The sequence below is a fragment of the Lycorma delicatula genome, chromosome 1 (assembly GCF_047948215.1).
Source record: "Lycorma delicatula isolate Av1 chromosome 1, ASM4794821v1, whole genome shotgun sequence".
NCBI classification, from domain to species: domain Eukaryota; kingdom Metazoa; phylum Arthropoda; class Insecta; order Hemiptera; family Fulgoridae; genus Lycorma; species Lycorma delicatula.
The window spans coordinates 297547473-297560567 of record NC_134455.1 but is presented as its reverse complement, the minus strand read 5'-3'; the positions used below and the strand labels follow the sequence as shown (position 1 = coordinate 297560567).

The following is a 13095-nucleotide window of genomic DNA, read 5'->3' as shown; positions in this document are numbered from 1 at the left end:
AAACAGCAGATAGCAAGATGTAATTGGGCATAGGCCTGTAGTTGCTAGAGTGTGAAATAAATAAACATATAAGCCAAATACAAGAAAATAGTGAAAGAGTTAATTATTAAGAATAATTCCTAAATAAAGCATTACAAAAAGCTAACTTTAAATAAATAGTTTATTTACTAACTTAAATAAATAAAAATAGATTATTACATACAGTTACTTCTTGTAGTAAAAAATTAATACAGCACTGATATGTGACATAATTATGCTTATATACACAGTGCAAAGCTGATGAATTAATAAAAACTTAATGAATAACATAATATTAAAAAAGGTTTCGATGAATCAAAGGTAACTAAGGAAAAAATAAACAATACAAAGTAGAATTTAACTACAATGTAGTAATGGAAGATGCCATTTATTTTCAAACAAATGACCATAATATTGTAAACATTGAAGTAGTTTAATTAATAGCTGTTCATTGATTAATCTTTACTGAAGAAAAAATACTTCACTAATGGTGTTACATTTAAATAGGTCTTCTGATACATATTAAAAACTAGTTTACAATGTAATATGCTTATAGCACAAATGTATGAATGTTTGATTGCAACGATAAATTAATTAATAAAATAATACAAAAAGTAAGTTAAAAATATTATGTAACATATAAATTATTATTTTTTTATTACCTACAATAAATATATACGTTTCAATATTAGATTATAATTAAGTACACCACTACAAAATCATTTTAAAATAAATAATTTTTATGGTTTCATTTCACTGAAAAAACCACAATGTAAAAACAAGATTTTTTTTTATAATGATTAATCCAAAAATATAATTGTAACTTACATAGGTAATAGAAATATTAATTATTTTGTGCATCGATTACTTCATAAGTAAACAAGTATCGCTGATACAAAAAATATATATTTAATAATTTAGGTGCATTATGGATAAATGCAATGTCATATCAGTAATATTAGGTCAAAACAAGACTTAGAATTTCAAAAACTTAAAAGCATTAAAAGTGACGGAAACTGAGGATCCTAACACAAAATCACTATCAAGACATTTTCGTACATGCTAATGTAAATTTTTATCATTTAAAATTTAACAATAAAAAGAAAAATAATAATGGAGTGCAAGATTTCAAAGTCATTTTATAAAATCACATTTTTTAAAATTATTAATTGGATCTAAAACAATCTTATTCTTTCATGTATTAGTTACGTTTTTCTCTTCTCTTATTTACTAACGGATAAGAAAACAATCGAGAAAACAACAAACCAACACAAAGTGTTGCACATTATAATACCACTTAACTATCACAAAATAACACCTTCCATCAATTGATGCACTTTGTTGAACACACGATCTTTAAGATGTCTTACCGAATATCATTTGGTGAAACTCTGTCACAGTTGGTAAACTGTGGTGAACACTATTTAGAAGACTGCGGATGTCAGTAGACCCATGATACAGGAATCCACTGAGGTGTTGTGTGTACACGTTCAATTGCTCGTTCGAGAGCTGTAATTGTTTCCTCTATATCATTGTTTATTATTGTAAGATCAAAAAAATGACCATAAGCTTGTCTCAATAAATCAGAGTCTTTAGCTAATCTTTCAAGGCTGCCATCATACTGAAAAGAAAACAAAAACTGATTAATTTCTTTTCAACATAGATTTAATGTAACTAAAAAACATAAAACTGTAGTTTATAAAGCTTGAAGCTTGTATTCATTTTATTGCTGTTAGAAATTCAACAATCAGCAACAATTACTCTTAGTATTAAGCAATCTAACTGTAAAGAAAAAAGAAAAAAACATATAAGTAACCTAAATAATAACTTATTATTTTGACATTACTACAGTACAAATTAAGAAGAGAATGTAAACACTTTTAAAATTGGGTAAGATGTTCAGAAAGGCAATAAGCGTAATTAAAAAAATAAATTAAGGGAGCTAAGGAAAGATTACAAAACATGCATCACATAAATATAAAAGTAAAATAAAAATGGAATAATATGTCACAGAATTTAATAACAGTGACAGTGAAAAAATATATTCAACTGAAAATTACAATTAAGTAATTGAAAGCATATCCAGTCTCTCAAAGTTGACTACCAGTATAAGCCACAGTTTCCTTAACTTTTGAGCTAATGTGTAAAATAAGTTGATAGAACTTTTGAAAGAGTTTCAATGATGATTGGTAATTTTCCAGAGGAAGGATTCAGGCAAAAACAACTAATGAAAATTTGTATCATGTTCATATGGAGCAGATGAAAAAATAATTCATATTTAACTTATTATTCATATATTTCAAGGTAGCAAGTAATAGTGATTATGCTATTGTTTGACATAGAATAACAAATGAAATCATTGAATTGAACATATATTACAGAAACAAATCATAAAAATACAAGTACACACAAAATGACAAATAAATCTAAAATATATTTAGACATACCAGATCATGAAGTAACTTAAAATAACTTAAGAGGTCCTAAGAAAGTCACTTAAATTACTGATTTCATTTAAATATGTAATAAACCTTCTAATATAATTGAGTCATTTACACATTAAAAAAGAACTGCCTGTAACAATGAGTCTCCCTATGAAGGACTTGCATGCAAATGAGTGTAATAGATACTTGAATCTATTCATGAAAACATTATCTATAATACCATCCTGTTTAACAGCCTCCAAGGTAATATAAAGATTGTTTCTTTTTCTTAACCCAAGAATGTCACTGTCTAAAAAATCCCTTGTATTACCAACAACATACAAAATACATGTACAGTCAAACCTCGCTTAACAAGCACCTCCCAAAACTAGTGATTCGCATAACGAGCAAAACAAAATGTAAAATAATGACTCTCTTAACAAATGATGTTTTGAAGAACGAGTGATGAGAGAGATATCATGATGTCACATCCTGCCTGTATCTCAGCTGTCAGCAGTCTGTGTTGAAAGTTTGTATACACATTATTGTTTTTTTTTAGTGCAAAGTTTAAGCATACTTGCATATTTGTCCCCAAAGAAAGTGCTGCAGGAAGACAGGGGTAAGAGAAGAAAAATCACTGTAAAAGTCAAACGCCAAATCATTGAGAAGCGAGAACGAGGTGTGAGTGGCTGACCTAGCATGCACATACAATCGGTCTAAATCAACAATTTCCACTATACTCAAAAACAAGGATAAGATTAAGGAGATTGATGCTTCAAAGTGTCACAAAAATTTCTGCGCAATGGCTACATATTCTCGATGATGTTGAAGACTGCTTCTCACATGGATTGATGAGAAGCAAATGCAAGGCAACACTATTAACGAAAACTTAATTCGTGAGAAGGTGAAACTAGTTTTTGCCAGCCTCATTAAGAAGATGCCAGGATTGTCAACTGACAAAGAAGAAGAAGCATTCAAAGCAAGCCATGGGTGGTTTGAAAAGTTCAAGAGAAGAACTGGCATCCACAGCATTGTGAAGCATGGAGAAGCAGCAAGCTTGTGAATTCTGGGGTTATGCAACAGGTTTTTAGCTGTGATGGGACCAGGTCTCTTCTGGAAAAAGATGCCAAAGAGAACATATACTACAGCAGAGAAGGCATTGCCAGGCCACAAGCCAATGAAAGACTATCTCATACTGTTTTTTTGTGCAAATGCAAGTGGCGATTTGAAAATTAAATGCTGCTCGATTACCATTCAGATAATCCATAAGCCCCCAAAAAGTAAGTCCAGAAGAGTAGGCTAAATGTCATGTGGAGGTCCAACAACAAGGCTTGGGTGATACGTTACCTTTTTCCAGATTGGATTAATGAAGTGTTTGGTTTGTAAAAAAATATCTGCTTGACATGAATTTTCCACTCTTTGTCTTGTTATGGACAACACTCCTGCATATCCTCCAGAGTTGTTTTCAGGTAACTTTTTTTCTTTCTCAGATTCAGGTTGACCATTTCTGAAATATGTAGTTAATTGAGACCCAACCATCAAAGAGCAACATCGATATCCACAATCTAGCATTCAAATCCATATAAAAGTAACTGCCTGTTTTGAGATAACTGAAGGAACCGATCTCACTCTCAGAGAGTTTTGGAAAGACCATTTTTACATCATTGCCTGCCTCAAGACAAGGCATGGTATGGGGTCATGAAGAGAACCCTATTTTCTGCATGGAAGAAGTTTTGGCCCAACAGCGTTAATTAAGTGCCTGTGGTGCCTGTGAAGCCTGTAATCAACGAGATTGTGTCTCTGGCCAAGATTATGGGGCTAGAGATGGATACCAATGACATCAATGAGTTAGTGGAAGAGTATAGCCAGGAGCTGACCACCGAAGAGCATATAGAGCTGTATTCTGTGTCACAGCAAGAATTTGTGGAGGAGATTTCATCAGGGGAGGAGGGTAAAACAGCTTCAGCAGATCAACAATCTTCCACTGAAATAAGGGTGATTCTGAAAGCATGTGAAACTGTTGCACCATACATTTAGAAGCATCACCCTAATAAGGCAGTAGCTATGGGTGCTGCAAATGTATTTAACCATATAATGCTGTATGTCTAATTTTCACCAAATTTTGAAAAATTTTGCAAAAACTGTTTTTAGACTTTTTTGTAAAAAAGGATGTATTATAAATAATAAATTACATTATTATATATTTGTTTGAGTATTTTTTTTTCAGAATAGAACGCATTATCCTATTTTACATTGATTCCTATGGTAAACATGTTTTAGCTTAACAAGTGTTTCATATTACGAGTAAGATTCAGGAACAAATTATGCTCGTTAAGCGAGAGTCCACTGTACATATATTTTTACACAGCCATTTTTTTACATTGCCTCTTCTTTAAAATATTCAAGCATGAAACAAAATTGGGATTTAAAACTAATTTAATATGTAATTTTAGTAACATTTAAATATTTTGCTAAATTATTTATTGATTTAAAAGATGTACCATAATTTTTACTACTGTAAAAATTAATTGTTTTATTTGTATTTTTATTAATATAGTATATTGTTAATAATATAACTGATTACATATACTAATATATATTTCATGAATGGATTGATGAAGTTTTTTTATAAATCCACTTAATTTATTTTTTGGTAAAACTCTACAAAAATATCCACTTTGGTTTACTGTAAATTTGATTTTTTTCTTTACCTATTCCATTTTGTTATTGTGTGTGTAAATTGTATTTATATGCTTTGTATACTGCTTGCTATAAATTTGGTGCATTCACAGGTGTTTTATGTTGGTAGCTATTTGTTGCAGAACATTGATCAATATACTTAATAAATTATATAAAGATGTATAAACATTGCTAAGAAGATATATTTGTTGATTATCATATAATACCAGTGCTGTGTTAAATTTTTGTACAAACATTTTCAAGCATCTTCAGTGCATTAAAAAATCCTTAACATGACATGTAATAAGTTATTGTGAATATACCGTTTTCCATAAGTTTTTGACTTGTATTTCATTACAACTGCAACTACTAAAATGTTTATATATTATTCATTTATTCCAACAAATAAAAGTTTTGTTTTACTTTTTGGAATTTCATACGAAAATATTATTATTACTAAAGCTAAGTAATTAAAATTGGACTTACCTGCAAAAGTTCAAAAGTTGTTCAAGTAGGAACAAGAAAAGAAATGCCAAAGTTTTACTTCAAGAATTTAATATAAACTAATTTCATTTACACTTTTACTGAGTAAACATAATACAGAGACAAAAAATTAAAAAGATAGTTTTAACAAAAATTAAACTTCATTCCCCTAGAATAGTTCAAAATTCATTGATTAAAAACAAAAAGTGCTATGGAGATTTACTGAATAGTCTGAATTCAAATGTAAAAAGACAAAGTTTTTTTTGATGTAGAAGTCAGCTGAAAACAATTTACATGGTGGCACAGTGACTGAATTAAAAGTTCACAACTTTTACCTAAACAATCTGTGAACTTAAATAGAATTCTGTCCTCTTCTAAGATAATTTTCCTTATACTGCTAAACAGAATCTAATAATATATATCTAATTCAGCAAATTTAAGGATCTTTTATGAATTAATACAATAGAGGCATAGATGACACTTCTGCTGTTACCAATTGCATACAGAAGAGCCCATCTATGTTTATGGTTCTATGAGTAAATTTTAAACAACAGACTGCTTGTCAACACAGCTAAGTCAGTAATAACATATATACATTAACTTGGTTAAAAAAAAAATTTTTTTAAGAATAATTTGCATCATTGTATGTATATATAATACTAAATGCCCTTACTAAAATAATTTATTGAATCCATAAAGTTATTACAATACACCTTTAATGTGTGCTTTTTCAAATAATGAAGTTACTTCCTTGTTTTTTTTTAAAAATAATTATGTTATATTATCCTGAATTGGATCCCATGATAAAACTATAATAAAATAATGACCAGTAATAATAATACCAATAAAAACTTTTATTCAACCAATCATTTCCATTTTTTTTTCATGTTATTAAAATATTTTAAGGACAGTATAATTTTTTGAAAAGTTTCAGACTGTTAACAACAAAAATTAAATAACTTTGAAAATTTTGAATTTTTAAGATTGTTTACAAATAGTGTCAATACTTCTCTATTTATTTCTAACTGAACAAAAGTAATTATAAATTTACAAAAGCTAAACTAAATAACTCAATAAAATGGCAATCTGATACAACAAGCAAGCTGTTTATAAATATTGTATCAGAGAAAGGTTATCACAAAATTTATAGTACACACAAAGAAGAATGTATATTTTCAGTTCTAATTGATATCTATTAACAACAGTTTACAAAGATGCAATAAAAATCGAAATAAATATAATCTGTTCCAAAAGACTACAAATGAAAATCTTCGTTCTCAACTGTAATTCTTATAACAAAAATAAATGCTTTTACAAGCCATTATTCATAACAAATCACTGTTGAAATGGCAAAGATAGAAAAATAGAAGCTATTATTATTTCTTACAATAAAACCTTAATTGACAAGTTAGAAATATAAAAACTGATAAAATAGTAGACAGTTGAGTTACACTGGGCTAGTTCTATAGGAAGTGTTTAAAATCTTATTATTTGTGTTCTAACAAGTTTTTATAGTTATTTTGAGTTCAGAATTTGACTATTAATTCAATAATTCCAGACAAAAATGATGGTTCAGTGAGAAAAGGGTTGCCCACAATCAGTATTAGAAGAGGTAAATAATAAAATCGACAGTCATATCAAAAGTTGGTTTTCAGAAGATAAAGAGCTAAATAAATAACTGCAATAAATAATTGCAATCACTTCATAATAGTTATAGAATCTTTGATAAAGAACAATGTAAAAACTATGAAATTTAATTATAAACTTTATTAATTTATTTATAAGTTAACAATACCTTCCTTCAGCTGTTAAAGGTGAAAAAAAATAATAAAATCATTCCAGTACTGGATATCAAAATTTACATATATGTTTATAATAAAATTCAAAATTTCAAAACAGAAAACAATTTCAAACAAAGTAAGAAAGTATTAAAACCATATGTTTTAATGTAGTTATAGAATTTAATTCCAACTGAAAGAGTGGGATGCGGTGAAAATTGATAATTGGAAATTAATATGGTAAGTTTATCTAATTACTCTGTTTTGGTGGTTTATATTTCAAATAATATATATTAGTTAAGAAAATAAATGCTTGACATTCTACGATAACAATTAATTTATATTTCAAGTGTAACTCAAATAAGCAAACAATCATAAAACATTTTATAAAACAATAAGTTCTACATTCAATTTATGAATATAAAAAAGTAAAAAAAGATAATGTTAGAAGTCAATATAAAATACTAATAAATAAAAAAGAAAACTATTCAAAGATAATTAAAATTATGTTCACTTACATCTGCAATGTTCTGAAGCAATGGAGCTGCAATAAAGACTACATAGGGTGCAAATTCTGCAGTTCGAAGTATCTTCAGAGCTTGCGGTTCTACATCCAAAATAGCAACCCTACCATCTTGGTGAATTTTACGGATTGTTTCCAGTTTGGTTCCATACATGGCATCTTCATGGGTTCCTTACATTAAAAATTAATATAAATATTAAAAGATTAACATAATATTTACAACAAAATATTACATTTTAAATTAAAAAGTAATTCACGCCATCACATAATTGACACACATGAATTTTTAAACAATATTTTTTTTAAATATTCAAAAAGAAAATATTCAGACAAATAAATATTATTTTCTCTGATTATCACATTTTAGTTTCACTATGTAAAATTGTTTCCTTGCATAAATCACACATCTACTTTTAGATAAAAAATTTTGTTCAAAAAAATGCGTGAATTACATGAGTAAAATCAGTACTCATGTACTGATTTACTCATTGATTTGTTTCACTGCCAGTACAGGCAATGAAACAAATCTTGATGCTTGGTGCCACGGCAATTACAGTCGCAATATGAATCATTCTACTATCCTTTTAGCATAACATTTGCTTCATTACCCAACACCAAATGGGCCTTAATAAGATGTATTGTTGTGTTAGTATATAAATAATAATATTATATATATATATATATATATAATATATGTCAACCTTAATTAGCTCACTGAAAAATTTTTAACTAACATCCAATCATTTTGTGAAGAAGCATTTTCAATTCCAGAAGCGCTTATATGAAGCTATTTTAAGCGCTTATTTTTACAATGGCCTGTAAATTGATTAGAATTATGTAATTTCAATAAAAATTTACTGAGTACTAAAATATCAATCTCTTTTAAAATAGCCACTGTAATGAAACTGATTATCAAAAATAATTTTTCAAATTCTGTTCTTAAATATATTTAAACTCTATTTTGTTTAATATAAACTATAAATGAGGATGTATTTCATTATAACTTCACTAAAATAAATGAAAAATGCGGTTGTTTGTTTTATAGATAATTTGCCACAATCCTGAAATAGTTTATTTGAATAAATTGAAACCCTGAAAAAACACATAAATAACAAGGTTTATTATATTATGAGACTTTTTCCATCATGTTTTGTAAGTTATAACTCAAGCCTTTATGTATTTTTTTCTTTTGTACTTTACTGAGCACTTCGTGCTCAGTAACATTATGACAGAGAAACTTTGTTACCAAAAATTGTTCAGCTCAAAACTTTTTGAGGCATTGAAATATAAAGGGGTGGGCTATTTGACCACATCATCACAGAACAAGAAACCTGGATTTCCTACACAAATATTGAGTCAAAACAACAGTTAATGGAATGGTGACACTTCCTTCACTTCTGCAAAAAAAGTTTATGCAAAATCTTCTTTTATTTAAAAATAGGAACTACAAACACATCATAATACAAACTAATTGTAAATAACGTTTATTTTGTTGCTGTTATCCCTGTGAATTTGAGTTTTCTTTAACCAACAATGTGTAGTTTTAATACTAACGTTAAATTTTTCTATTAAGGAGACTGTCAAGTTGCATAAGTATGGAAGAAGTTTAGTTATATATTTTTTTATTTTATTGTTTTTTTATTAATTTATCTTTTCAAGAAAAAAAATTCCTCAATGTTTAAAATTGGTATAGATTAATTTATTCATTTATTTTACTTTCCTATAAATGGTTATCTAATTGAAAGAATTATGCAAATAATAAATTACTGATGAATTGTGTTACATTAGATGCAGTAAATAAAGAAATTTTTTTTATAGTGAATCACTACTAACATGGTACTAGAGGAGGATAAATCTGTACACAGATCAATACAGGTTTTTCCAGGTTAAGGAATAGTTATTAATACAAGAATTCAATGAATTAAAAATTTCAAAAGTTGTCATGGGAGAACCTAACTCTTTACAAAATAATAATTCTTCTTTAATTTCTTCAGAAGAGTAGTCAATGTACCATATGTAGCATAGCAAAATAGTTTTTTTTTAGAAATATCACATGATTCGTCAATCTGAATAGCAAACATTGGTGATTCTTTAATACTTTTTATTAACTGGTATTCAATATTTTCAGATAGTTTCAATTCGATGACTAATCATATAATTTGAAAGAGGAATTAATCTAATCTGATCTGCAGCTGAGGGTCCAAACATTTCATTACAAACATCAATTAACAATGGTTTAATTAAATTAAAAATAAGTTGTGAATGATTTTTTTTTGTTTTAGCTATATGAAGTGCAACAAAACATGAACATTTCAATTCTGATTTATTTTAAAAGTTTCTATAATTTTTTTCTTTTGGAGATTAAATTCTTGTTTTTGTCATTCAAAATATATCAATGGTTTCTGTTCTATTTTGGGATGTCTTGATTTTAAATGTTGCAACATTTTGGAAGGTTTCAGGTATCATTCTTCTTAACTTCCTTAGATATAATGCACATTAGACATACATTGTCTTCCATAGAATCCAGCCAAAGTATAAAACTAAATTTTAAGTATTCATTACTAAAGCATCTTTTGGAAGTAGATTTATTTTCCTTGTTTGGTGAACATTCATTTTCTGTTTCACTCAACTTTTCTATATTTCCATTTCCCAGAGTAGAACTTTCAGTGTGGAAAAACTTATCTAAAGTTCCTTGTCTTTTTTTTTACTTGTGTTAAGAATGCAAAAAATTTGTGGTTTTGCTATAATTAAAAGTAAAGCACTTCACTATAACACTAGTAATTGATTGTGTAAAGCAAATAATGTAATTGTAGATGTAGTGTTTTCAATAAATTGAACATGCGCATAGCTAAGTCATAAAACAGAGGTACCACCAAAGCCGTATTCTTTAGTGCAATATTGTTTTGATAACTTCTGCTACTATACTTCATGTGTCATGGGATAGTTTATTGTTGCTAATTGTTCAAAGAATACAATGTATTCAGTAAATTAAGCATGCACCAGCATTCGCCATTGTATGTGTACAGAATATAATTAAATAATTATAAATTTCATATTACCGTTATATAAATTTTTTAATGTTCATTTTTTTCTCATAATTTTAAATTTTAATTTTTTTTTTTGAGCCAATTTGTTCAGAGACCAGTAGCATTATATCATGGACTGGTGGTTGAGAAACACTGCTATAAAGGGCCTAAAAAACAAGAAATTAGGTATATTATGAAAACTAACTATATTGAGATGCAGTTAACTATTTACACAACATAATATTATACCAACAATTTATCAGAGAGGAGTATTTGTAATTATAGAATCAAGGTTCAATTGACTGTAATAAACTAGGAGGAAAAATTTTAAAAATACTGAAACTGAAGGAATTGGAATACATAAGTTAAGAAAAAGAAGTAATTTTTTAATTTTAAACTGAATTAAACTGATGTTACAATTAAGTCAGCCAGACACAAGTAATATAAGATACAAGTAACATATAAGTGTGCCCCAATACAATGAAGTAATATATGCAAAAGATAAATTTAAAACTTAATAAGACAATAAAAAAAGGCCTAAAAAAGGTCCGAACCAGTATTTAAAAATGGAAATTTACTGTAAAAATTATATAAAATTAATGAAAAAGAAAATTAAAAACCAAACAAATACCATATTCTAAATATTCATTAGCTGCAATATCAGCCATCATTTCATCATGTGAAACGAAATAGTAATTCCGTCCATTTTCTTCATCAGCTCTTGGAGATCTTGTCGTATCTGAAAATTTCAAAAACAACAATGAAACACAATTAAAACAATAGTAAATAATAATTCTAGGTAAAAAAACATTTTTTTCTGATCAGAATCTAATAATACAATTTACAGATCACGTCATTATAAGAAACATTATCAACATAAAAACAAATAAAAATATTAAAAATAGATGTGTTTTAAGTTCGTATTAGTTATTTAAACATAAACATATGAAATACTATTATATTAAATACATTAAATATAAAAAATTACTAAAAATAATTCACAAATTATTGCTACTGAAGCTGCTATTAAATATAATTTTTATCACACGTTTATGTTGAATGATATGCAGACAAATTGTGCTTTTTTTTGTTTTTTCTTTAATTATTATTTAAAAATTCATCAAGAAAGTAATATTGTTTCTGTAAAAGAAAAGCTTTTAATTTTATACTTAATAACTTTTTTTGTGGGAAGATTTCAAATGGTCCAGAGGTTTATTAAAAATAGCAACAAAACACATTTTCATCAATAAATGGTGCAATTGCAATTTTACAATTATGTATTGAAAGACCATAATCTGCACAAAAGGATCAAAAATTAACTTTTGATAAATGTGAAAAAGTATTGTTTATTCAGTTGACTTATAATTCTAATTTGTTGGGAGAAATAAATATTTAAACTTGCTAGAATTGAGTTAATAGTTATTCGTAACAATATTAGTTTAGAAAGTTAACATTAAAATCGCCTTACACATTGTCATTGAATTTATTAGGAATTTTAAAAAGTTTCCAATATTTTATATTGATAGATTCAAAAGAAATAGAATGCAATCTAAAAGTTAATAATTTACATTGTTTCAAGAATTAAAAAAAATTACCTGACAGAATATGATGTATTATTTTATTAAATATACAATTAGCACTCTCTGTGTACATTATGTTATACAGTATAGCAATTTGAAGAAACAAGATGAGATTGATTTTTTTTTAGGTGCACTCCAACAATATAATTAAAATTTATTAATAAAATTATCTGATCATAAAATATCAATATAGTGTTCTACAAGCATTAATCAACAATTTCAGCCTTATGCAGATGTATGAAATTCTCTTTTTGAACAAGAGATACAAGGTTGGAAACATTTCTCCTTTTTAATTTATAAATATATTTTTTCTTAGTATCATAAAAATTAGTAATAGGAAAGTTATACCAGTTGGTAGAAGGGGTAAATTTTTACCTACACTAGCTTCTTACCTAACTGAATGATCACAATATATATATAAAAGTAACTTCATGTGGTTGAATATCAATAGAAAGTTGTATGAGTGACCATAATCACACAAAAAGTAGACATATCCAAAATAATTATAGTCCATATAATACTATGAAGCAATCATTCTTATTAATTGTCAAATAATATAAATAATATTAAATAATACTAAATAAT

The 13095-nt window shown here is 27.1% G+C and overlaps 1 protein-coding gene across 2 annotated transcripts in view; it reads right to left on the bottom strand.

Annotated features, from left to right (window-relative positions):
- Positions 1–415: 415 nt before the first annotated feature.
- Positions 416–13095, bottom strand: part of LOC142333193 (peripheral plasma membrane protein CASK-like) — a 161269-nt gene continuing 148589 nt past the window's right edge. Inside the window, exons 8-10 of one of the 2 annotated variants that reach the window (XM_075380169.1) lie at positions 11562–11669; positions 7900–8075; positions 416–1639 (exon numbers count right to left, since the gene is read on the bottom strand). In XM_075380169.1, the coding sequence (XP_075236284.1) occupies positions 1460–1639; positions 7900–8075; positions 11562–11669 (464 nt within the window). In that variant the 3' untranslated portion in view covers positions 416–1459. The remainder of the gene's footprint in view (positions 1640–7899; positions 8076–11561; positions 11670–13095) is intronic. The other variant, XM_075380176.1, reaches the window with a different exon arrangement.